This window comes from Podarcis melisellensis (assembly GCF_964234715.1).
Source record: "Podarcis melisellensis genome assembly, chromosome: 8".
Lineage (NCBI taxonomy): Eukaryota > Metazoa > Chordata > Lepidosauria > Squamata > Lacertidae > Podarcis > Podarcis melisellensis.
The window spans coordinates 27,880,503-27,907,146 of record NC_138540.1 but is presented as its reverse complement, the minus strand read 5'-3'; the positions used below and the strand labels follow the sequence as shown (position 1 = coordinate 27,907,146).

The 26,644-nt window shown below is 48.4% G+C and overlaps 2 protein-coding genes across 10 annotated transcripts in view; both read right to left on the bottom strand.

Annotated features, from left to right (window-relative positions):
- On the bottom strand, window positions 1-19,585 carry TNFRSF25 (TNF receptor superfamily member 25). 2 transcript variants are annotated; one of them, XM_081923776.1, is made up of 9 exons: window positions 19,073-19,585; window positions 8,741-8,921; window positions 7,528-7,602; window positions 7,161-7,319; window positions 5,862-5,943; window positions 3,777-3,840; window positions 3,493-3,532; window positions 2,019-2,162; window positions 1-637 (listed from the first exon to the last, which is right to left on the bottom strand). In XM_081923776.1, exons 1-9 carry the CDS (start codon window positions 19,103-19,105, stop codon window positions 264-266), a joined length of 1,152 nt encoding a protein of 383 aa, XP_081779902.1. In that variant the 5' UTR covers window positions 19,106-19,585; the 3' UTR covers window positions 1-263. The 2 variants fall into 2 exon arrangements, with proteins under 2 accessions (XP_081779902.1, XP_081779903.1); XM_081923777.1 differs by having other exon boundaries at window positions 8,741-8,893.
- A 2,235-nt stretch (window positions 19,586-21,820) lies between these two features.
- Window positions 21,821-26,644, bottom strand: part of PLEKHG5 (pleckstrin homology and RhoGEF domain containing G5) — a gene marked incomplete at its 3' end in the record, with an annotated part of 97,662 nt that continues 92,838 nt past the window's right edge. For 5 of the 8 annotated variants that reach the window (XM_081923488.1, XM_081923486.1, XM_081923490.1 and 2 more), the window contains 3 exons: window positions 25,895-26,088; window positions 24,244-25,137; window positions 21,821-22,843 (listed from right to left, as the gene is read on the bottom strand). In XM_081923488.1, the coding sequence (XP_081779614.1) occupies window positions 22,834-22,843; window positions 24,244-25,137; window positions 25,895-26,088 (1,098 nt within the window). Of the gene's footprint in view, window positions 22,844-24,239; window positions 25,138-25,894; window positions 26,089-26,644 lie in introns of those variants that run through there. The other 3 variants (XM_081923489.1, XM_081923487.1, XM_081923491.1) reach the window with 1 other exon arrangement.

Sequence of the window (26,644 nt, the reverse complement as noted above, 5' to 3'; positions counted from 1 at the left end):
ATCTCCCTATCTCAGAGGCCACCTGGAATATCCATTGGAACTGCATCATTCTTGGGTTGCAGTTCAGTGTCTTAGGCACTACACATGTTCCAGAATACCTGGAGTAGGATTTCAATGTCACTGCAAAGTTCTATACCTGCAGTGCCCCTTCCATGAGGTTGGAGCTCTCTGTTTCCTTTGCCCCAGCGCAAGTCTGTCTGAGATGGGGTGGAGAACAGCATGGCTCAGATCTTTGCCCCCACCCCATCTCAGGGGCTCCCCTGCTAGCTGTTGGCATGCAGCTGCTCCCTCAGTTCCTGGGCGCAGCCGCCTAGCTGCATGCTCTCCAGGACGGTGAAGATGGCATCTGTCGAGGGCCCCTGCTGCTGCTGGCACCAGCGCTTGAGCATCTCATACTGCTGCTCGCGGAACTGCGAGTGCTCCAGCTCCACCAGCTCAATCTCCCTGTCGCGCAGGCCCAGACCCCGCACAAACTCTTTCCAGCGCCGGACTGGCACAGCGTCAATCACGGCGTACATGTTTCTGCCTTGCAGCAAACCACAGATCGGGGGCACTCCGTTCACCAGTTTCTCTTTCTCGGCGAGGGATGCGGCGGGAGGCTCTGAATGGAGAAACAGGGGGGGCATCTGCACCGTGCCTGCAAAAACAAAAGATTTGGCTTTACCAACCACAAGGCTCTGGGGGCATCTTCCAGCTGCAGCAGAAAGTCTCAAGGGGCGTAGACACTAGTCTCTGAGAGCAATGGGCACGTCGAAATTCTTGGACAGCTTCTGCATGAGCTGGACATGATATTTGCTACACCTTTAGTGGTTAGGTTGCTAGGAAAAGGGCCCATCCACACTGAACATTTAAAGCATTTGAGATTGTCATGGCATCCCTCAAAAGAATTATGGGAAGTGTAATAGGAGCTAGAACTTTATATGCACAGAGGTGGAAAGAGGAAGGATTACCAAGGAAGGAAGAATGGCTTATGAAAATGATGGACTGGGCTGAAATGGCAAAATTAACTGCCAGATTAAGAGGCCATAATGATGAAGTGTCCAAGGAGAATGGGAGGATGGCATCATTTGAAATATAAGCAGTGGATTAATGATACTGGAGTTTAGCTAGTAAAAACGCATGTGTTGTAAAACAGCTAATAAAATGGAGTAAAAAAAATGAACACCAGGAAAGGGGTAGGAAGTCAAGAAACTTTATACATTTTTTAAAAATAATAATAATAATAATGTTCTGGAATATTTTTGGAGATTTAATATACCGTACTTTTCCGTGTATAAGACTAGGTTTTTTTACTTAAAAATAATGTTTAAAGGGGGGGTAGTCTTATACATGGGGGCAATCTCCCCCATTTTCTTAATTTTTAGTCCCCCAAAATAGGAGGTGTGTTATACACAGAAAATACGGTAAATGACTGGAGAGGGGGGGGGGAAGAATCCTGGGAACTGTAGTTCGTGGAGGGTGCTGGGAGTCAGTAAGAGGACCCTCCCCCCTGCCCCCGGTCACAGAACTACAATTCTCCAAGTGGTTTAACAGTCAATTCCTCTCTGCATTGAACTCTTTTCATTAACTCCCTTGCCAGCTTAGGCGAGCTGTCATTATTTCAGCCTCAGTTCTTTATCTGCAAAACGGGTATAATTGCAACAGCTGGACTTATACGGATTGATCTATATATTGTAATCGGTCTGAAGCACTTTACATGTGTGGTGGATGTGACCACCCCGTGGGAGGACTTTCCTACTCAGAGCCAGCCCAAGACATTTTTCTGCCTGAGGCAGAGGATAGGATCCCATCCTGCCCTATTCCATGTGTAGAAGCTGTTCAGGCTGATTGATTGAATCTTACTTCAGCAACAGCCTGGGGCTACTGAACTTCAGTGAACCAGGGCAAATGGTTGGCTTGTGGGGCACACAGCTCTGATCCCCAACAGAGGTGAATGGACTGGAGGAGGGTCTGCAGCTACAGCCCCTAAACACTCTACCCAAATGGCAGGACCGGTCCTGCTTCCACCTTAGGATTACCATTGCAAAGGTGTTTGGTAGGCTGGCCAGTCTGGACACATGGAGATGTGGAGTAGCTCTTCTCAGCATGGGAGGCAAATCTCCTTATACAGTACACAATGAAGGCCGCTGCCAGAAGCATCAAGCATCCGCAGACACCTATAGCTTAGAAGACACGCAGGAAGAGACCAAAAAGTGAGGAATCAAACACCTCGCTTTGGCCAAGCTACCCAGACGTTGTACAACTGCAGTGTATGGGCACATACAGCTGCAATCAAAATTATTCAAACCCTCCCCCATTGAAAATCAGGTTTATTATCACAAATTTACAAACTTCCAGCTGTCCGCAATGAGCAAATCAAACAGAAGCAAATGAAGTAGCTCAACACAGTGGATGCCTCAAGCGGTTTCCCCAAATGCAACTGAAACTGCAACTTATACTGGATTCTCCGGTCTCACTATTATTCAAGCTCAAGGTGGCATACATGATTCTGCCTCACCCACCCCCCCACCCCCCGTGCACAACAACCCTGCGAGGTGGGTTAGACTGAGAGGCAGCGACTGACCCAAAGACACCCAGTAAGCTTCATGGCTGAGTGGGGATTTGAACCCTGGTCTCTCCCAGGTCTTAGCTGAGCACTCTAACCTCTGTACTGTACTGGCTCAACCTGAACAAAAGTGGCATGGCGGTCCCATTTAACCATTTCAAAAAGTGAAAATCTGGATGCAACAGTTGTTGAGCGAAGAAGAAGTTGTTTCTGAGCTATTTTTAAGGAAATTTGCCAAAATCTACACTTCTGACATGGGTTGCCATACGTCCAGATTTTCCTGGACATTTAAGTGATTTCCCCCCAGACACTGTTTCCGACGGCCGATTCCTGGCAATGTGTGGCTGAACCCAGATGGATGTCAACCCTAATGTAACACACATTTAACTTCTTCACAAATTTGCCCAACCCAGTTGTAAAGCCATTGAGGACTGAACCTGTGACACTTACCTTACTATCTTAGAGCTTAGGGTTGCCATATGTCCAGATTTTCCCAGACATTAACTGGGATCTCAGTGGCAGAAGTGATATCTGGGGGGAATGTCCAAAAAGCGGCAGTTTGTCCTGGATTTTCGGCAACATAACCGAAAAATCGCATTTTGGAGGGGAATTTTTTTTTTAAAGTCAACAATTTGTTTGCATCCATATTTTCACTTCTTGAAATATGACAGCCCTATCATAGGCTATATTTCAGTCACATGAGAAACAGATTTCCATGCACATAAACACCCCTTTCTCCATCATTCAGGCAAGCAGAAGGCACAATCACAGGCCACAGACACATTGCAGTCAAGGCAAAGTACTCCAGGAAGGTGCAAAGTCAGGCTACTGTGAGGCACGACCAGGGGAAACTCCCAAGGGCCAGGCAGAGTGCTGCATTACCCACACCCCTCCAATAAACACTAAACTGAGCTCATAACACCAGGTGTGACATTGCCAAGACCTACCAAATTTACAGTCCTTGCCGCAGATTTCAGTTCTGGGACTCTTGCTAGAAGACAAAAAGAGTTAAGTCCTTTAGGTAAAAATAGGCCACAAAGGAAGCCCATTCTCCCAGACAATTCTCCCAGGCCACACTGCAGGGCTGTTGTGTTACAGTTGGAAAGGGAAGGGGTGGGAAGAGGATTCTTTTGAGCACTGCTGCCTTCATCACAGCGACCTGTTTATTGGGTGATGACAAAGTGATTCAGGGAGAGATCACTTTGTGAGGGGCAAGTGATCGCGTGGGGACTTGCCTGCTTGGGGTGGTGGGTACCGGAAGTCGTGAGGCATCAGAGTTAGGCCGCATTCTTGCTCTGGAGGGGAAAGATAAAATAAGTTTCTAGGTAGTCTTTTGAAATCTAAAGGCAGTCCTTACAGAAATGCTTCCTGAGGTCAACTAAGCAAGAGGTGGGATGGAGAGCTTCTGATGTCTGGGTGTGAGATGGTGGGTGTCAGAAGAATAGAGTTGATTTGGTAGGCAGCGTGCAGGAGCAGAGTGCATTTCGAGACAAGCAGATCATAGACAGAAAGGGACAGGCTCCACTTGTAGATTGCAGACCAATGGGGCTTAAGCTCCCAAACAGAAGGGTGGCAATGCAGGGGACTGAAAGAAGGGGGTCTGTTGGGGGTGGACAAAAGGTGGAGAATGTCTAGCTTGGGGTAACACATCCCTACGGGATAAGGATGCTAACCAGGTTTCCTCAACATGGCTTTCTCCAATTCCCACCAGCCTGGCCAACATGACAAATGAGTGGTAAGGGAGGAAGGGCACTGCAATACAAAAGCATCTGGAGGGCACCACATTGAGGAAGGCTGGCCTCAGCATTCAAGGTCACCCAAACTGGGTAGAGAAGAACTCAGCCGTGAGCCCACAAAGAGGCCCAAAGCCATGGTGGTGGCAATGGGGACACCAGAGACATTTGGAGAGGGACTTATAGGTTAATGGTGGAAGCCTCTGAGCCGATAGGAGGGAGCTGGAGAGGGCTTGGAGCTGAACTAAGAACAAAGAGACAGTGAGCATAATAAGAAACTGCAGGAATGGAGAGAATTTTTAGGCTATGCCTGGGTACAAGCATTACAAAGGACAGGGAAATGATGTGCTGAGGGTTGCTTTGTGTTGTGTGTCAAAGAGAACATAAGGGTACTTGAGAATTTAAGAGAGACTCATCCACAGCATCTCTATGGGTATGTTCTGGGTATAAGCTTTCGTGTACACTCACACTTCTTCAGATACACTGAAACAGAAGTTTCAGTATATCTGAAGTGTATCATGAAAACTTACACCCAGAACAAACTTAGTTGGTCTCTAAGGTGCTACTAGACAATGTTTTTATTTTGATTTTGACTGCGTCAGACAAACACGGCTACCTACCTGAATCTCTATGGGTGATATGGTACTAATGGTGATGATGATTTTGATAACAATTATTGGTTGCTTTTTACAAAATAAATAAATACATAAAAATCAAAGAAATTTACAAAAGAATTTAGGTGGAGCTTACTGGCACCCACTGACTAAAATGACAAAGACAGGGGTGAGCTTGGAACATTGCAATTCTCATTGAATTCTTATTGTCCACATCACCATTGACATTACATTTTAAAGTCCAGGGCTGATTCTCCAAAGGAATATACTTGAAAAAGAGAATGAACCAGTGATCAAACTGTCCTAAATGGGTAGTGTCGACTGGCAGGTGCCAGTGATGAATTTGCATGGCAGACCAGGGCTGCTTCCAGACGGCTGTTTTGCAAGTCGGATTCAGTCGTGGAACTTCAAATTCAGGTTGTGCAGCTGAAATTGACTTGCTGCAACAAACCTGCTTAAAAAAAACAAAAAAACAACCCTGGACTTTTTGCAGTAAGGAAAGTGGTGAGAAATGGAATGGAAAGTGGAGGATCTCAATCCATTGGTGCAATGCAAACAAATCAGAGTGAATACTCAATAAGCAGCCGATTTCGTATATGGGAAAACATATCAGGATGAAAGCTCAATAAAAAGTTATCTGGAAGAGTCCAGAATGGGTCTGTTCTGTGCTCAAAGATTTAACTTTCAGAGCTCCTCAGGGAAAAGTGCTGAACACGGCTAGCAAATTTCACACTCACACATTTTTAGCAAGGGAACCAGGAAACTGATTCTGATAAGCAAGTAACAATAGAGAGAGCATCCCCTGCCCTACTTTGGTGTGGTTCTTTAAATAAAATATGCCTGAGAATGTGGCAGCCCTCTTGGGAGACCTTTAGCCAAAGGGAAAACCAGGCCTCACTTCTAGTTTCCACCCCTCCCTCAGAATTCCCCATGGAGGAAGGAAGTCAAGAACAACCAAGGAGATCTCACGTTGGGCATGGCTGGCAGCTTTTTCCAGATAGGCAGAAGCCAGGCAGGCAGTCTCCACACTCCGTGTTCGCCTCTCGGGAGCCTGCAAGGAAAGAGAAGCCTCATGGTAATTGGTTTCGGGACCAGTTTAGGATTTCAATACAGCCAGCCATTTGAATGCAGCTCTACTAGTCTCCTCTCTGCTAGGGATGGACAAGGCCATCAGTTTTGGATTCTCTCGGTTTCCCGTTTCTCCAATCTTACATTGAGTTCGTCACATTTCTGCATCGGCTTGCCGTTAATTATTATTATTATTATTATTATTATTATTATTATTATTATTATTATTATTATTTCTTCAGCATTTAACACACATTTCTCCTAAATTTCTCGACAAAGCCTTGACAAAATCCTGCACAGAATCATAGAATTGTATACAAATTACTTAAAAAGACAACAAAATGAATTGGACTCCTTGGCAGGTTTTGAATAAACATACACAAATTTATTGACTGTTAACATAATAGGCAGATAATATAAGGATTTATACCATTTTACAGTATGCAGAGAATAATATGTGTTGAGAAATCAGAGAGAGGAGCTGAGGGAAGACTCAGGGGGAGGGGGGAGGGTTCAATGGGAAGGTGGGGGAGAAGGGGAAAATAATGAATATAATATGTTTTGATATTTTGTTATGCTGAAATTGCTATTTTTTTTAAAAAAAAAAAGAATAATAAAATTGTGGAGTTGGAAGGGACCCTAAGGGCCATTTAATCCAAACTCCTGCAATGCAGGCATCACGTAGCTGTATTCTTCATTGGCAATTGTGACAACTTGCCTACACACACACACACACACACACACTGAGTTTTAATTTCATTCATTTCTATTTCTTTTTGGTAACGTGGTTGATGCTATAAAAATTATCAAGAAGGGGGGTGGGGGGACCAGAAAAGAAAAACTTAATTTATCTCTTGTTCAATTACCATATTTTTTGCTCTACAAGACTCACTTTTTCCCTCCTAAAAAGTAAGGGGAAATGTGTGTGCGTCTTATGGAGCGAATGCAGGCTGCACAGCTATCCCAGAACTAAGAACAGCAAGAGGGATTGCTGCTTTCACTGCGCAGTGATCCCTCTTGTTGTTCTGGCTTCTGAGATTCAGAATTCCCCCCCCCCCCTTGTTTTCCTCCTCCAAAAACTAGGTGCGTCTTGTGGTCTGGTGCGTTTTATAGAGCGAAAAATACGGTATCTACCTAATTTATCTCTTGTTTGGGAAACAGTGATCCAAAGGCAGATATTGAGCCCTTTGGGATACTCACAATTCTGTTGCGTTTGCTGATTCATAGACAAGCAGTCTGTGCATTTCTGGCAATCCAGGTGCCCAGGATACTTGGACTCCTCAAAGTAGCCCGACTTACAGCCGCACACTGTGTTCTGGAAGTCTCTGCAGGGTGTCACGACGACTTGGTCGCTTGCATCTGGATTAATCAGTTTGCTTTTACTGTACATTAAATCAAACATCTTTGGGAGGTTTTGTCCAGGAAGGAAGCATGAGTAGAGGAGGCTGGACTCAGCACCCTTTTCCTCTCCTCCCTGTTTCTTCCGTGCAAGGGGAAAAAAGCTTCCATCCCAGCCTTGCCCCAGCTCTGCCCAACTCTTCAAAACTACCCCACTCTGGATTCTTACCTTCACAAAATGCACACCCAATACAGCATCTGTCTGCAGGTTTTTCACATTCTTGTGATATCCAGTACATATTTTCTGCAAAACAAGCACACCCCTTTGTACATTTTCTATTTTAAAAAACCACAACCATGTTCCAGAAAGGGCTAGCTTGGATACCTTAAGAGAATCATCCATCGTGTGAGAAATAAATTACTTTTGGAGCCAAAGGTCGCAGAGAGCCGAAGGGGGTTTCGAACCTTTGATCCTTTCCTGGAAAGCCCAGCTTTCTTTTTTGAAAACATGCAAGGAAAGATTGCAGAGTTTGGGACTCTTTAGATTAGAGGAAAGTTGAGGAAGAAGTTTATAAAATTATACACGGAATTGAGAAAGTGAGCAGAAGTTTTTCTCCCTCTCTCATAACACTAGAACTCAGAGATGTCCCATGAAGCTCAATGTTGGAAGATTCGGGACAGATCAAACAAAGTCCTTCAAAGTTAAACTGTGGAACTCTCTCCCACTGGAGGCCGTGATGGACACCAACTTGAGTGGGTTTAAAAGAGGATTGGACAAAACTCATGGAGGAGAAGGCTACTGATGGATGGCTGCTAGCTGCAATGATAGCTACATTCTGCCTCCACAGATGAAGGCAGCAATGCTTGTGGAAGCCACCGGAGGGGCGAGGGCTCTTGTGCATGGGTCCTGCTTGCCAGTTTCCCACAATGGGCATCTGAGTGGTCACTGTGAGAGCAGGATGAAGGACCAGATGGGCCATTGGCCTGATCCAGCGGTCTCTAGCCTCTGCAGTAAGAAAGCCTCAGAAATACTCACAAATGCTCTGTTCATGACATACGCTTGCAAGCCATCATTCATCACTGTGCATGTGTTGAACACAGAATTGTAGAGTTGGAAGGGACCACAAGGGCCATCTAGTCCAACCCCCTGCAAGGCAGGGATCTTTGGCCCAACATAGGACTCGAACTTGTGACCTTGAGATTACGAGCCTCAGGCTCTACCAACTGAGCTATGACATATACTTATTTTGTTAACCATTACAAAAAACACACATATGCAAGATAGTTAGAGCCAGGGGCCCCTTCTGGAAATCCAGGCCCTGTAGTTTTTTACCAGCTCTCACCCGCCCCACATTGTCAAGGCCCACAAGATTCAGGAGGAACCCCAGCCAGACTGAAAGCACTCCATCCCTGCAGAGGGACTGCAGCCCCCCCCCACTTACCATATGGGCACCTTCGTGGAGGTGTGGACTCCCGCCCGTTGCGAATCAGCATCTCTTGTTCCGAACTCCACAGGCTCCTTGGGGTCTCTTGTTTCCGGAGCATCCGTATGAGCTCACCCTCAGTTGTGTTACCAATATTTCTGGAGCTGCAGGCTGAGGTCAAGAGAGTCATCAGAAAGGCCTAAAAGAGATGGAGAGAAAGAGCCTGTGCAGCAGCTCTGGAGGCTTGAGAATCCCTTGAAGAGCAGATTTATCAAGCAGATGTTCTCCTGTCTGCCCATTCAGCTGCATCACAGAACAGAATCTTGCTGCAATTACTTAGTTCTCTAAAATGGACTTTGCTGCTGCTGCTGCCATTTTTTAATATCCACATATTAGAAATCTACATGCAGTGGTACCTTGGTTCTCAAACTTAATCCGTTACGGAAGTCTGTTCCAAAACCAAAGCATTCCAAAACCAAGGCACACTTTCCCATAGAAAGTAATGCAAAATGGATTAATCCGTTCCAGACTTTTAAAAACAACCCCTAAAACAGCAATTTAACATGAATTTTACTCTCTAATGAGACCATTGATCCATAAAATGAAAGCAATAAACAATGTACTGCAGTCACACAATCAATCAATCAATCAGTAGCCGAACTGGGTTCCACACAGTCACAAAATCAAAACAAAAAAGCCGCAAAAACAAAAACGCAAAATAAATAGCAAAAACTGACAGACCTCAGCGTAAGACTCAAAACGGAACTGTGGCACTCAAAATGGAAGTGTGGCACTCAAATCAGAAGCGTAACACTCGAAATTCAATGGGGCTTAGGTAAGTGGGGTTAGGACAGGGGTCAGTAACCTTTTTTAGCCATGGGCCGCTCCACCGTCCCTCAGACCATGTGGTGGACCGGACTATATTTTGGAGGGGAAAAAATGAACGAATTCCTATGCCCCACAAATAACCCAGAGATGCATTTTCATAAAAGGACACATTCTACTCATGTAAAAACACACTGATTCCAGGATCATCCATGGGCTGGATTGAGAAGGTGATTGGGCCGCATCCATCCCCCTGGCCTTAGGTTGCCTACCCCTGGGTTAGGCTTTCAGCCATGCCCCACTTTGTGCATGTTGAAGAACAAAGGGATGCCTTCACTCACTGTTGCGGTAACCCCCCCATGGAATTTACCTGTTAATGTCCTAGGATTTCATGTTGACAACCCCAAAGTCACGATGATCGCAAACATTTAAAGCATAAATTAGCTTGAGCGTTACATTCCAGCAGAGGAGCACTTGTGACCATATTCTGTATAAAATATCCATTTATGAAATGAAATGCTGCATTACACAAATAAGTGGCATTAGAGGGGAGCCTGTAAACCATTCAGTGTGTCCACAGGAATTTCTTCAGCCCGGGAGACAAAGAGCAAAATATCAACAGCATGCTAAATTGTCCCTTCCCTGATGCCTCAGTGAGGGAAATGAGATTCACCAGAGTTTATATGGACACATGAAATCAAACTAGCGAGGTAGCCTGCAATCCCAACCCACAAATCCCAAATTTTGCAGCAGTGACAGCAGTCACTGAAGGCTGCATTATGTGAAGGAAGGCTATGCCCACCAGGTGGCGCTGGTGTCTGTTTTGCCTGGAACCTAGGGCCAAATCTACTCTATATAAAGCAGTATCACGAAACATTAAACAGTCATGACTTTCCCCCAAAGTATCCTGAGAACTGTCATTTGTTAAAAGTGCTGAGAGTTCCCTGCGAGGAGGGATTGACAGGGGAATTGTAGGGTTGTATTCTGGGAATTATAGGGTTGAATTCTGGGTAGAGCAGGAATGCTGGAGTCACCATAAATAGCTCAGCCAGTAAAGCACAAGACTCTTATTCTGAGGGCTGTGGGTTCGAGCCTCACGTTGGGCATTGCAAGGGGTTGGACAAGATGACCTTTGTGGTCTCTTCCAACTCTATGATTCTGTGGTCCAGATGCTCAGCTCCCATTAGCCTCCTTGGCTATAGGCCAGGCTTCCTCAACCTCAGCCCTCCAGATGTTTTTGGCCTACAACTCCCATGATTCCTAGCTAGCAGGACCAGTGGTCAGGGATGCTGGGAATTGTAGTCTCAAAACATCTAGAGGGACAAGGTTGAGGAAGCCTGCTATAGGCTAAGCTGATTGGGGCTAATGAGAGCTGAAGACCAGCACCATGGAGGGCATAAGAACATCAGAAGAGCCTGCTGGATTACACCAGTGTACCATCTAGTAGTCCACCATGCTTTTCTTGCAGCAGGCCAGCCTGTGGGATGCCTGCAGACAGGACCCAAACACAAGAGCAACCTCTGCTTTTGTGGCTTCTGGAAAATGGCATTCAGAAGCACACAGGAAACCAGGTCCACCACTGTTGGGACAGAACCTTCAGCGATATCTCCCTATATACATAAAAATGTAAGGCTGCCATCACCCAGTCCCCATTGGAGGATTTGTAGTGCCTCATCAGAATCCTTGATTTGTATGACTCCGTGGTGGAGGAGGGGTTTGAGTGTCACAGTGGCCAATCAGGTGCCCTGTTGGGAAGCCCACAAGAAACACCCACACCCTCCAACATTTCTCCAATGAAAATAGGGACTTCCTATTCTATATTAATAAAAATGTTATTACAGTGGTACCTTGGGTTACAAACACTTCGGATTACAGACTCCGCTAACCCGGAAGTAACTCGGGTTAAGAACTTTACCTCAGGATGAGAACAGAAATTGCGCAGCAGCGGTGGGGCGGCAGCGGGAGGCCCCATTAGCTAAAGTGGTATCTCAGGTTAAGAACGGTTTCAGGTTAAGAATGGACCTCCGGAACGAATTACATTCGTAACCAGAGGTACCACTGTATTTATACCCTCCCAATCTGACTGGGTTGCCCCAGCCACTCTGGGAGGCTTCCAACATATATAAAAATCTAACAAAACATTAAATATTTTAAAAAATACCTTCCCTATACATATGTCTTCTAAAGGTTGTATAGTTATCTCCTTGGTTTGGGGGTTGCATAACACCACATCCTCCAACATTTCTCCAATGAAAATAGGTAAAGGTAAAGGGACCCCTGACCATTAGGTCCAGTTGTGGATGACTCTGGGGTTGCGGCGCTCATCTCGTTTTATTGGCCGAGGGATCCAGCGTACAGCTTCCAGGTCATGTGGCCAGCATGACTAAGCTACTTCTGGCAAACCAGAGCATCATAAGGAAATGCCGTTTACCTTCCTGTCGGAGCGGTACCTATTTATCTACTTCACTTTTGACGTGCTTCCGAACTGCTAGGTTGGCAGGAGCAGGGACCGAGCAACGGGAGCTCACCCCGTCGTGGGGATTCGAACCACCAACCTTCTGATCAGCAAGTCCTAGGCTCTGTGGTTTAGCCCACAGCGCCACCCGCGTAGGGACGTCCTAAAGAAAAGTGGGACATTCTGAGATCAAATCAGAAACCAGGGTGGCTTCTGTAAATCCGGGATGTTCCCTGCAAAATAGGGGCACTTGGAGGGTCTGTACACCTAAGCATGAAAGTGTATGTGCACACACACAATTTTCAGCAACTGGTATTTAGAAAGCAGAGCAGAGCTGCTACAGGGGAAATGTACAATGATGAGGAATGATTCTTGGTACAAGAACGGGGGTGTTGCAAGGAAGCCCCTTATTTTAACCTGCGAGGCCTTTCGAGCATCTGCTCTCGCTCATCTCACAGGCAGAAGAGATCGGAATCATAGTTCCTCTTGCTGCTGCTGCTCTGGTGGTGGTTTTCTTAAAGGCTGGTAATTTTTCAAAGCTTCTTGGGTTGACCTTATCTGATATGACAGGGGAAACACCGCGAGTTGCCCGCAAAAGCACCCTCCCACTCACTCCCAGCGCGCGGCACCGATAAGGCCCTGTTCAGCGTCACCCTGGCAGTGTGGGTGTTTGCCAGCATACTCCGATAAAGTCTGCAAAGGAGAAAGGGGAAAAGGCGCGCCACACGGCCTTGCGTCGGTGATGAGACAGCTGAGAGCTGCCCGCCCACCAACGTCTTGCCTGTCGCAATCCAAATGACTCCTCACCATAACCTGAAATTTACGTTTGAGGTCAATGACTCGTCCTGTCACCACAACAGCCCCAACAGCCAGCCCAGCTGATAACAGGGCTCAGAGCAACACAGACCCCAAACACGCTTTGGGTGTAACTTATTTAGCTCCATCAGCAGAGCATGAGACTCTTAATCTCAAGGTTGTGGGTTCAAGCCCCACGCTGGGCAAAAGATTCCTGCGTTGCAGGGGGTCAGACTAGACAACCCTTGGGGTCCCTTATAACTCTACCATTCTATAATTCTAATAGAAGAAGGGATAACGGCTAATGGGTACAGTGGTACCTCGGTTTACGAACTTAATCTGTTCCGGAAGCCCGTTCTTTAACCGAAACTGTTCTTCAACCGAGGCGTGCTTTCCCTAATGAGGCCTCCCGCCGCCGGTGCCCTTCCACCGTTCGGATTCCATTCTTAGACTGAGGTAAAGTTCTCCAACTGGCACACTATTTCCGGTTTTGTGGAGTTCGTAAACCAAATAGTTCTTAAACCGGACTGTTCTTAAACCAAGGTACAGCACTCGTTTTGCGTGTCACTGCAATATTGACCTAGGTGGCCTGACTGACACAGCTTCTGGCATTCCTAATAGAGTCCAGTAATAAGAAATAAATTGGCACTCTGCACATGCTTACTGAAGAATCACAGCTAGTTCTTGCTCATTTATTGCTAAAACCTGTGGAATATCCAGTGCTGGGAGACTCCGGACAGATAACAGAAAGACCTTCACACAGCACAAAGTTGAACAATGGAACTCCATGCCACAGGACGCAGGAATGGCCACCACCTTCATACCTTACAACATTTCTCCTATGAAAATAGGGACATCCTATTCCATAATAATAATAGTAATAATAATAGTAATAATAATAGTAATAATAATAGTAATAATAATAATAATAATAATAATAATAATTATACCCCTCCCATCTGACTGGCTTACCCCATACTGGCTTTCAACATACGTAAAAGCATAACAAAACATTAAACTTTTTTTAAAAAAAAACCTTCCCTATACGGGGCACCCTTCAGATGTTTTCTAAGCATTTCTCCAATGAAAATAGGGACTTCCTCATCTATAATAATAAAAAAGTTATTACAGTGGTACCTCGGGTTGCAAACACCTCGAGTTACAAACACTTCTGGTTACAGATTCCGCTAACCAGGAAGTACCTCAAGTTAAAAACTTTAATGAGAACAGAAATTGTGCGGCAGTGGGACAGGTTCCAACATATATAAAAATATAACAAACATTTTAAAAAACACCTTCCCTAAAGGTTGTAGAGTTACTTGAATCGGGGGTCGCATAACTCCATACCCTCTAATATTTCTCCAATGAAAATGGGAACATTCCCATTTTCTCCCAAGGAGAAGCGGGACATTCCAGGATCAAATCAGAAACCGGGATGGCATCTGTTTATCCAGGACTGTCCCTGGAAAATAGGGGCACTTGGAGGGTCTGCATCTTAGATGGCTTTAAAAGAGAATTAGAGAAATTCCTGGAAGACCAGTCTCTCAGTGGCTACTAGCCATGATAGCTCTCCTCTGCCTCCACGATCAGAGGCGGCAAATGCTTCTCAATACCTGTTGCCAGAAACCGCAGGAGGGGAGAGTGCTGCTGTTGTGCTCTGGGTCTGCTGCCAGGCCTGTGGGGAACCCACAAGCCGGATTCAAGCACCAGAGAACTTTCCCCTCCTGCCGTTTCCAGAAACTGGTGCTCAGATGCATTGCTCCCTTCTGCTGCAGAGGCAGAGCTTCGCCATCATGCCTACTAGCCAAGTGCTCCATCAGTAGGAATCCAGCTGTCTCAGGAGGGCTCTAGAGTTGGGGGCGGCTGCCCTAGGGACCAAGTATTGAAGCCCGGAAGCAATATCTCAGCAGGCAGGATGTGCTGCGCCTTCGATGGCACTGCAACCACAAGCCAGGACTGATAAGAAAAAGCCAGGAGGGCTGCTGAGGCAGCTCTTTACCAGAATAATCGTGCCCTTTCCCCGAAGGATCTCTTGGTATCCTTTACCTTCCTGGAAACAGTGTACTTGGCCCCAAAGCGTCAAGGTCGGGGTCTGACTTGCCTGGGAAAGGAATTAAATCCCAGTGGAGAAGAAAAGAATCACCATGTTGGAGGTCCTTGGGATTCATTTAGTCCAACCCGCTCCCACCCCGGGTGCAAGTCAGGGTCTGCAGTGGAGGAGGTGATGGCAGATTAAATCCCCGCAGTAAAGCACTGCCTCCTGGGCCAAATTAAGACCTTTAGAAGGCCTAAGATAGCACTTAAAAGATTTTGGTGCCACCATATACTGGTATATCTAATTCAAAGTATAAACAATAGAAAACCATAAAATAAAATTTTAGTTTCTGAAATGAAACGAAACCTACAAGTAAGTTGGAAAATAATGATTATTTTTTGGTAAACTTCCACTTCATTAATATTTTTCTCCCACTTTTTCTAATTGCAGAGTCTAATTGCAGAGTCTTTGATCAGACCCCCGAAACTAATCTCACATAACACATCTGCTTCTATACTTAGCAGGGACAAGGCATGCAGTCCGCCTTGTTGCTAGTTGTCCTGTTGGGATTTGTAATAGACTTACACTGAGAAAATGAACACTCAGCTGAGCAATTTGGGACCGTTAATGTTAAAACCTAGCAATGGAAAATTTATGTGTTGCCCAACCCTTCCCTTGATGCCTTAAGCATGTGCTTATTTTGCTTAATGGTCAACCCAGCCCTGAGTCCAACCCCCACCCCGGGTGCAAGTCAGGGTCTGCAATGCAGGAGGCAATGGAAGCTTAAATACCTGCAGCAAAGGACCCCACCCCCAGCAGCAAAGGCAGCCCCTTCTTGTGTTGAACAGCTTGTACCATGAAGACATTTCTCCTAACATTTTGTCAAAATCTTGTTTCTGTGTGGTTTCCACCTGTTGGGCTCTGGAGCAACAGAAAGCCAATATCTGAGCAGATATTGGAACCTCTTCTCCAGGCTAAGCGTCTCCAAGCCTTCTGACCACCCCACACAGGATTCCAAATCCCACAGACGAGGCAAGAGCTCCTGTGTTCTCCTGCGAGGAACTGACTTTAGCAACAAAGGCCTGCTGCTGCAGAGGTCCAGCCCCCGAAGTGGTGGGGCACTGCAGGAACAGTGATGGGGACTTGAGGGTCTTGGAGGAGAGGGGTTTTTCCCACTCTCCCTGTTGCACGATGGTAGGAACAACTCAGCCAGGCTTATTACTTCTCATGATCTGGATGCGATGATTCTGTCACACAGCCAAAGACCACATTTGCTTTTTTAGCCGTGGCAGCACGTTGATGGTTCACGCAAGATCCTTTTTCACATGTACTAATGTGCAGTCCAGTCTTTGCCTTGATCTTTACGTATTCCACCACCTACTAGAGATGGAGAGAAAATTCAATTCCACTTGGCTTTAAAGCCAAATATATCGGGCTTGCCTTTGCTGGGGGGTGAAAACAAACATGAACCGATGGAACACAGCTCTCCTTTTTTTGAAATCCGCACTGATCTGAATTTTGCAATGTGGCTCTCCAGCCAGTGTTTATGAAAATGCATATATTAGAGGAAAGGGTGTGTAGAAATGAAGGAATTAGTGGAAGAAGAAGAAGAAGAAGAAGAAGAAGAAGAAGAAGAAGAAGAAGAAGAAGAAGAAGAAGAAGAGGAAGAAGAAGATGGCAGTGGTGTTTTGCTGGGAGAAATTAGCACTAAAACGCTGGTGAGTTTTCATGACGATTAAAAGAAACACACCACATATGGCTGCAAAATGCGAAGAACTGAATTTATGATGGGGGAAATGAGAAATTGAGGTACCTGAAATTTACAGACCCTTCCATCCCAACACACACAAACGCAGCAGATGAGGTGCTGATAGTATATAGAAATATCAGGTCCATCAGCCTTCCTCCTCCTCCTCCTTCCCCACCCCCTTCCTCTCTCTTAAGTTTGCCATCCTCGAAAACCCCATGACCTCAAAAGAGTCCTTGTTGTGGTTCCACTGGCCCTGTTCTTGTAAAGCCCTCCTACACAAAGCGGGACAGATTGCGCATCACCGTGGGCGAGAGCAGAGCTGAAATGAATAACCCCCCCACCCCACCCTGGGACCTGCTCCTCCAACTTCTCCTCTGAGAATTGTGATGATGTCAAACATTCCCCACTTGCATTGTGCCAACATCATCAAATCCACACCTGCCAATCAAACATTTCAGAACCTATCTGTCTAAAAAGCCAGGGCCCAAAAGCCCAGTCACAATCTCTTGTGACGAGTAGAGGGGAGCCAGTCTTTACTAGTGTCCTCCTGGAGGCAATGGAGAAAAAGTTTTCACTTTTTTAATGCAGGAGTTTGGTTCTCTTGCTGCTGGTTAATGTATCGGTGGTGGGTGCTGCTCTCTGCAATATTGATGCCACTGCTGTTTTCAGCAAAATAATAACCAGGGGTTGTTTTTGCTTTTTACCTGTAAGCTGCTCCAAGCAACTCTTCTAGCCTTAGCAGTTATCATTACTCTGAGTAGGACTAGTACTATATACAATCCATTGTGTTTTTGCTTGTCAAATTTCAGTTCCAAAACTCAGACCGTGAATTTGGAGATGAGCATCTCAGTATATATATATATAAAAGCCACATAGCACAACTGGAAACTTCCTCCAAGTTTGCGTCCTCTGCTCCTCAACCTCAGAAAAAGTTGCATCGCCTTGAAGGTGGAACAATCTTTACATTAGACACACACACACACAACCCACAAACCATTACAAGCTTTCCCTCTTATTCTCTCCTTTAAATAACAGATCTTCAAATATTTTTTGGACCACTTGACAATTGTAGGGTATCCTGGCAGATCATTTAATAAACCTTCCCCTCCAGAGTGCTGACATCACCACCTAAACTAATGCTATAATATGAAAATCATGGGGCATGTCACTAGCAAGAGAGCCATTGCTTTGCTGGGGGGAAAGGATTAAATGGCAGCCCCACCACCCTTCCACATGCACAAACTGACCTGGCTTGCAGCTGAAACCAGTCTCAGCACCGGAGATAAGTCAATGTCTTCTACTGCCCATGGAGCTAGCTTTGGGGGTTCAGGAAAAGTTCCCTGTCCAGCATTGCCCCAGTGGTGGCTGGTGCCCATTGGGGCTGGTAGGAAGAAAAGTGGGGAACCCAACAGTAGGGGGTACCAGAGCCTATGATAAACAGGCCAACTCGTTCTGGTTTTGTCCCTATCCTCCTTCCTGCTGAGTTGTAGGGGGGCAGGGGGGGACAACCCTGAGGCTGAGGAAGCTGGCAGTCAGGGCCACAGTGTGGACTGGTTGCAAGAAGGCAGGTAGATGCGAGTTGACTGAGGTTCGTGGGGCAGTGACCCACTTACCCTAGCAAATGAGCCTCTATACCTTCATCGTCCCACACCTCCAGGCTACTCTCCATTATGTCCTGCCTGAGGCAGCTGCCTCATTCTGCCTAACAATAGGGGCGCCCCAGAACTTAAGAAAAGGATCGGGCCAATAGCTCACCTGGTCCAGCATCCTGTTCTCACAGTGGCCAACCAGATGCCTATTTGGGAAGGCTGAAAGCATGACCTGAGCCCAAGAACATTCTCCCTTCCTGCAGTTTCCAGCAACTGGTATTCAGAAGCACGAATTCAGAAGCCATTGCGGCTGGTAGACACAGATAGCCCTCTCTTTCAAAGCCATCCAGGTTGGTGGCTGTCACTGCTTCATGAGGCAGCGAGTTCCATAGTTTAACTATGCACTGTGTGAAGGACTCTCCTTTCTCTGTCCCGAATCTTCCGGCATTCTGCTTCAATATCCACAAGTTCTCGTGTTGTGAAAGAGGGAGAAAAACTTTTCTCTCTGTGTTTTCTCCATGCCAGGCGTAATTCATTCACTTCCATCAAATCGCCTCTTACCTTTCCTCTAAACCCAAAAGTCCCAAATGCTGCAACCATTCCACATAGCGCAGCAGCTTCCTGCTAGCAAGATCCCATCTGATGACTCCACAAATCTATACTTCTATGACTACTAATGCTACAGCATTAGTCAATGTAGCCCCCGGAACATTTTCATGGCAGCGTTTCTGAACCTTAACCCAGCTCCACAATCTCCTTCCATGGGCATGGGACCCCAGAACAGCACTCAGATTCCCAAGTGGCAGCCAGATCCCGTAGATTTGTAGGACTGCATTAGGATATTGCCAGTTTCCTTGTCGACCCCCTGCAAAACTTGCCCTCCCTTCGTTTGTCTACTTACCACAGCAGCAGCGGGTCGCTGCCACCTCATCATTCAAGTCCGGGATGAGGAGCCCATTATCTGCAAGGATCCCCAAAGGAACAGCTGTCAGGGGCCACTGGAGACTACCAGGAGGCTGCTGAAGATGCAGCCTGGCAAGAAGGAGGCCCTGGGGAAAGCGATGAGGGCAGAGGGTGTCCTCAACATTTCACCCAGCGGACAGGTGGGAAATGAGGGCAGAGCCATCACAAGGAAGCCCTTCAGGCAAAACCACCATGGGAGGAAGGAAACGTCTGTTTAAGAGCACGGCTGTTCAGAGGAACCGTTCAGAAGCCCGCAGGAAATCCAAGGCCAGGGTGAAAGGGGCAGCAAAAAGGGAGCTGGGCAGCATCAGGACTCGATCCGAGGTCTCCCCCAATGCTGGGGCCCTGTGGATAGGGGCCCTGATTCATTGCCCAATTTACAGCAGTGCTTCGAGAGCTCTGCGGTGTAGAGCAAAGGGGAAATAAAAGGGAAAGCACTTCTCGTTTCCATTATGAGTTTCTTCTGCGAACTGCAAAGGACGTTGTCGCGAATGGGCTTCCTTGAAAGACGCTGCTATGCAAATTAGTGCATTATCAATCTGGCCTGGAAAGAGTGACTCGATGAGCAGCTGAGTCAGTCCTTAGGGTTGCAGGGAACGTGCTGTTTCTGCCATGGCATTTCAAACAGAGCAGAATCAATGTGCATGTGTGTGCAAAGGACTTCATCCACAGCTTTGTCAGGCGCAGAAAAATGGGCACCTGCCCCTCCTGCTGCTTCAACCCCCAACCTTTAGAAACACAGGCAACTGGCTGCTTTAGTCTGGCCACCCATGAGACTGCTCTACAATGTTGGAAGCTGCCCAGAGGGGCTGGGGCAACCCAGTAAGATGTGTGGGGTATAAATAGTAACATTATCATTCTGGAATTTTCTTTGGAGAAATGTTGGAGGGTATGCATGTGAGGACAGAGTAGCAATACAACAGCAGGGCCTTTTCTGCAGTGACTCCCTGTTTGTGGAATACGCTCCCCAGGGAGGCCTGCCTGGCATCTTCCTTACGTATCTTTAGCCACGGGGCAAAAACGTTCTTCTTCAAATAGGCCTTTGTTTGAAGTTATTGTCTTTTTTTTAGTATGTGCTCCATGTTGTAAACTGCCCCATGAAGTTCCAAACATAGAGTTGGGACCCCCAAAGGCCATCTAGTCCAACCCCCTGCAATGCAGGAATCTCAATTACAGCATTGATGACAGGTGGCCATCCAACCTCTACTGAAAAGCCTTCCCAAGCAGGGAGTCCGTCCCGCGGCCAAACAGCTCTTCAATAAAGGGCGGAATATAAATTTAATAAATAATAGTACCCATAATAACTCCACACAGAAGATTTCTCTCCTCCACCCCCACCTTCCATTGCACACACACACACACACACACACCCATAAAACAGAAAAACACCAAGTCAGAGATCTGGGTTATGTTTAATGGTTTATCTGTGACACTGACGGCACTGAGCAAGGGACATTAGCATTAGAGGGATGGCCGAAACCAACACATCTGCCCGATATCAGGAAGGACAAGGGCGGAGGGGTGGGGTCACGACCGTCAATACATAAAGTGGTATAAAAGGAACTGGCCTCACCTGGGGGGGGGTTGAGGTGGGTGCTAGGGAAATAGTTAAGCTTAATAAATAGGCAACCTGAAAACGCACACACAGAAAAAAAATACACCAGCCGGCTAAATCATGCACAGGGAAATGGACTGGGGTGGGGAAGAGGGTCTCCCTCAGTTCCCCCTTGCAGTCTCTGCTCTACGCAGTGTAGCGCCCAATGCCAACTTATTACGGGCATAAAGGGCAGCAAGCTCTCGACAGACCCCCACCCCCTGCTCCCAGAAAAGGAGAAGGACACTCTGTGCTTTGGGTTTTCCCCATAGAGAGCAAAGCAAGCAGGGTCCCCATCAAACTGGGAGGCCTGCAGGCTTATTATTGCCAGAGGGAGGTGAAAGGAAGGGAAGGGAAGGACGGGGCAGGTGCCCCAATTTGCCACCAGGGCAAAGGAAGAGAGCTCAGCACAGCGGGGATTCACGGGGGGGGGGGGAGAAGGGGTCCTTTCGCCTCCATGTTTCCCAATAAAAGAGAGAAGGTTGCAAAGTGCGGGGGGTGGGACCCCAGTCTGGTGCCCTCATCATTTCCCCAGGGGTCTCCTATGTCTCCAGTCCTTAAGCCAACATCCCCGCAGAGACAGCACAGCCTCTTTTGAGAATGGCAAGCAGTGCAGGCCCCGAATCTTCTGCTCCATCCCCAGTCTCTCGTATTCCCAACTTCCTGGCCTACGTCTGGCTCTGCCGTCTGTTTATGTAGGCCGCTCGGCCTCTCCACCCGTTCAGCTGCCCACTTTGCACTGCCATTCCTCATCACTTTGCCCTCCCCCCCCCTTACTCCAGAACCTGGATTTCCCAGCACAGACCTCCCACTTCTCTGCTCCTTCCCGACATTCTGCTTCCCTCTTTGCTCCCCTGCTTGGCAGCCCCATCCCCCTCGGGTGGAATCAGGACACTCAGGTGCAAAGTCAGGGCAAATGTTGCTGCATACACAGGACATGGGACCTCGGAACCAATGTGGGCTATCGCCAGCAGGTTGGCAGGATTCCCTTGGTGGATGGCTTTCCTGGGCGCAACCAGAGAGCAACGTCAACCATTTACGTGCCCTCACCAGGAAAAGCATCTTGGGTGCCATTGCAGAAGATAGCAGCCAAGCCATGTCTTCAAGGCAGGAGGACCTAGTCATTAGGACAGATCCAGCCCTCCCCACACCCTACAACTGCACCTGGGATTGTGGCCTCGCTGCAGAGGTCTCCACAATACGGAAAGGGAGACAGAGCGGAAGACCAGCCAGCTTCGCCATCTGGGTTTGCTTCCTTGATCTGGTCATTCTGCACATGTCCAGACCAAGAGGCAAGGAAGGGTGCCCACAGGGGGCAGAAGCAAAGCGAGAGACAGAGACCCATCTGACCCCCAGGGCCAGACATAGTCAGTTGGCTGCTAGCAGTCGAATCTTATTCAACACGGGCAATGGGACAATACCCCCCGCCATCTAACAGCAGGGCTGTACCAGCACAGCAGGCATAAACACTTGCTCTTTCAAGGAGTTTTGCACAGGAAGAACTGTTAATTAGTGGGACAGAGGGAGGGCATTAGGTTGGAAGCATCCCACAATAGTGTTAATGCCCAGGCGTCTGGGCATGGTATGAGATAACAGTCCTAAGTGCATTGTTTGGGAAAGACCCTCCCCACTGCCCCACCCCAAAGGTCCTTGTCAAAGGGAGTACACTCCGTCTGCCTCTTACTCCCCCCCACCCAGAATCTGGGTGAAGCAGGAGAGGGCAAGGAAGCAGGAAATGTGGTCCTGGGAGGTCCGTGCATCCGCCAAGAGCCGTCAGCAGGTGTGGCTGTCTCTCGTCTCCACCGCCAGGCTGCCTCTCGCGCACTCAAACCCAACAGTTGCCACATATGCATGGACCCCGGACACACACACATCGACGCATGCAGCTGCCTCGTCCCGTGCAGCACGGACTCTGCTTGCAGGATGGTGCCCCTCGCCCTCATGCCTGTGTCCTGCCGGGTCAGCAGGGCACCACCACCACCCAAGGAGTGGGCAAGGGGATCCGATGCCGAAGGCTGGTGACGCTGCATAACTTAAGGATGATGTGGAACTCCCGGCGCCGGGCAAGGCATCTCCCGCTTGTGGTTTGCGCTTCTCTGATGTCTTCATACTTCCCTGCAGCAAGCAGACCACCAGACAAAAGAGGTTATTTAGATGGTTTGATTTTTCGAGGGGGGAAAGAGAGCTGGAGCTCACCACGAACTTCTCTCTTATTCTCTTAGAATGGCAATGGCACTAGCCTGGGAGGTGCTGGAGCTGAACTCCGGTGAGCTCCAACTAGAAAAACAAACCCTGTTTCTACTGTTAGCTACCGTATTTTTCGCTCTATAAGACACACTTTTTCCCACCTAAAAAGTAAGGGGAAATGTGTGCACGTCTTATGGAGCACATGCAGGCTGTGCAACTATCCCTGAAGCCAGAACAGCAAGAGGGATTGCTGCTTTCACTGCGCAGCGATCCCTCTTGCTGTTAGGGCTTCAGGGATAGCCGTGCAAAGCCTCTTCAACAACAGTTGATTCAGAATATTTTTTTTCTTGTTTTCCTCCTCTAAAAACTAGGTGCGTCTTATGGTCGGGTGCATCTTATAGAGCGAAAAATACAGTAAGTTCTTGCAAAAGGAGTGTGTGAAAGTGGAGGTAGCGGAACAAAGTGGGTGAGAGGATCAGGAAGAGAGCTGAAGTCTCTACATAAGAGCAGCCTTGCTGGATCAGGCCCATTCAGTCCAGCATCCCATTCTCATAGGAGCCAACCAGATGCCTTTATTGGGAAACCCTTAAGTAGGACCTGAGCACAAGAGCAACATTCTCCCCTCCTGCGGCTGCCAGCAACTGGTATTCAGAAGCATCACTGCCTCTGACCCCGGAGGAAGAGCACATAACCATCAAGTGTCCCTCTTTTCCCAGGAAATTCATGGAATTGCAGAAGAAACCCTGGCTTCTGCTTTCATTCAGGAATGTCCCGTCTCCCCGCTCCAAACACGGGAGGAGGATGGGCCAGGGCTTGCACTTAGCAGGGCAATCTTCAGAAGTGGAACCCTTGTGCATGGGGAAGGCATTTCCGCACTGGAGCGGAGGCGACGGACTCGCGCAACGCTCTTGCCAGCCCCTCTCTGCCACTGTCAAAGTTGCTGCCGCCTTTATGGCAGCGTGAGGTGCAGCGTGGGCGGAAGAAGTGAGTGAGGAGGGAAGAGAGCAGCTACCAGGTAGGGGCTGCAGCAGGGGAGGCGGGCAGCCAACATGCGCCTCATTTGGTGCCATGCTTCTGAGCATGCCAGCTGACACACGTCCTGACTTTCTGCTGGAAAATGTTGGAAGGTATGAGAGCACAGCCCTCATGGCTATCAGCCACCACTAGCCTTCCCCTCCACGAATTTATTCAATCCTCTTTTAAAGCCATCTAAATTGGTGGCCACCCCTGCCTCCTGTGGGAGTTCCGTAGTTTAACTACAGTAGCCTATAATTCCACCTCCCCCCACCCCCAGCCCAGCCCAGCCCAGTCTCCCCAGCAGCACTCACGAGGCAGTGAGCGTGGAGTTGAGTAGCAGTGTGGTTCGGATCCGGTAGAGCTGCGCCAGCGTCAACTTGCGGTGCTGGCTCGCCTGCGGGTCCGACAGAGTCCGGCGGGCGGCAGGCAGCTCCTCTCCCCGGCACTCTCTGCCCAGCCAGCAAGGCGCTTGCAGCCCTGCAGAGGCGGCGGGCAACTCTGGGGAAACGCAGAGCCCGGCTGGTGAACCCTCTTCGGCCTCTGACAGCTCTGAGGTGCTGCTGTTGCTGCTGCTGCTGCCGCCCCCGCCAGCCCCCCGCCCTGATTTGCCCTGTCTGTGGCCCTGGGGCCCGTTAGTCCGCGGGGAGCCCAGCAGGAACATGGCCGGGCAGAGTTCAGAGAGGCTCTTGCTCTGGGCCAGCTGCAGGGAGGCTGGCAGCATCTGCAAGAGGTTTGCCTCTGATTTGGACTTGAGCACCTTGGTCTTGGCAGGCAGCAGCTGGACTGGCACCTGCCGCCGCAGTTTCGGGGAGCCGGTCCGTTGCGAGGGGGTGGGGGCGCCGTCATCCTGCTCTGTAGACCCCCCAGTCTCCTCCTGCTGTTGCTGCTGCTGCTGCTGCTGCCGCTGCTGCCGCTGCTGCTGGTCTGCAAATTCCTGGAAGGAGGTGGGCGACAGGGTGCCATAGGCGCTGTCGATGGAGGCCGAGCGGCAGGACCCGGACTCCGGTTTGAGGCAGTGGTTGGTGGTGCTGGCAGGGAGGGCCTCGCCCAGTTCCATGGTGGGTGTTGTGGAGGAAGCTGTGGTGCTGATGGATGCTTCATCGGACTGGGAGCTGAAGGGACCCACCTCGAAGTCGGGGGAAGGGGGGCCCTCGCTGGCATCTACCACCACCACGGAGATGGTCTCGGTGGAGCCGTCAGAGAGGCTGCAAAGAAGAGGCAGGGAGAAATCAGGAAGGAGCTGGTTGCCAGTTAGCTCTTGAGATCCATTTAGGCTCAATTTCAAGAGAGGAGACTTTGACTAAATGTTAGGAAGAACGAGGCAAGGGCCTTCCTATGGTAACACTTCCCCAATGGGCCACTCTTTTCCTAAATCTAAATCCTGGACTACTTTTACTCCACCAGGCATTTTGGGGACTGAGGGAGAAGGTGAGGTTCTTGCTGCCCCTATTGGAGGTTTGTGGCACATGAATGAGGATATTTTGTAATCGGAATGTTTCCCAAACTTCTGACAGGTACGGCTGGCTCTTTCATTTCTGAATTAAGAAATGGGTTCAGGGGCCACATCGGGCCCTCTGTATCTGGTGCTCAGGTTTCTCCCTAAAGAATATCCCTGCTCCCCAGGCCACAGCTCTCAGGGACCCTGCTTCACACACCTCAATGAAAGAGACCCCGAGAATCATCTCGTCTGATCCCCCTGCAATGCAGGAATATGCAGCTGTCTCATACAGGGATCGAACCTGCAACCTTGATATTATCAGCACCACGCTCTAACCAGCTGAGCTATCCAGGCAGATCTAAACTGTGGTGTGGGTGGGTGTAGAGGGGAAGCCTCTGGTTAGTGCGTGGCTGGAAAATGGTCTTCTTTACACAATAAGCATCACTTTTCCTTCTGGCCACACTCGGCACTGGCATGTGGCCCCTGGAAAGCCCCCTCTGCCTGTCTCCCTGCCCCAAGCATACCACTGCTGTGAGTCCAAGCTGTTGGTGCTCTTGCGGAGGATGGTGGGGGAGCTGGCTCCTGAGGCACCACTCTCCCCATCCTCTTCCTCTTCTTCCTCTTCTTCTTCTTCATCCTCCTCTTCTTCTTCTTCAAGGCTTTGCAGCTGCTGCTGGCTACGCTGGTGCTCCTGCAGACGGAGGTGCTGCAATTTGTTCTGCAAGAAGGTACAGGAGGGATGGGATAAGTAGAAAGACCCAGAGATACTACAGAGGAGGGGTGTCGTTACATCACATTTTGCACCAAGCACTCGCCATCTCAATTTGCTCAAGATGCATCTAGGCATATGAAACAGCAGGTGCAGTTTTTATGCAAGTTTTTCTGAGAATCCTCCGGAAAAACAATCTCTCAAAGGACCTGTTGATGGCATTTTACCATTGCACTGTGGAGAGCATACTAACTTATGGTCTGTGCGTGTGGTTTGGGAGCTGCACGGCCAGGGAAAAAACAATGCTATCCAGGGTTGTAAAGACTGCAGAGAGAATTATTGGGTGCACTCTTCCCACCTTAGATCAAATCTATGCTGCCAGGTGCCATAAGAAAGCGGCAGAGATAGCACATGATACTACACACCCAGGAAATGATCTCTTTCAGCTTCTGCCTTCTGGAAGAAGGTATAGGGTTATAAAGGCCAGGACTAGCCGCCTGAGAAACAGTTTCTACGTTAATGCAAATCTGGTTCTAAACGCAGCATAAGGGGTCTCTGTAGTATA

What these genes read in the sequence shown, in the direction of transcription:
- TNFRSF25 (XM_081923776.1), bottom strand. Translation starts at nt 19,105, where the DNA reads ATGATGAGGTGGCAGCGACCCGCTGCTGCTGTG. An exon ending in AGCGACCCGCTGCTGCTGTG is followed by an intron (nt 8,922 to 19,072) that starts GTAAGTAGACAA and finishes CATCTCTTTTAG; the next exon opens with GCCTTTCTGATGACTCTCTT. An exon ending in TCAGCAAACGCAACAGAATT is followed by an intron (nt 5,944 to 7,160) that starts GTGAGTATCCCA and finishes CTTTCCTTGCAG; the next exon opens with GCTCCCGAGAGGCGAACACG.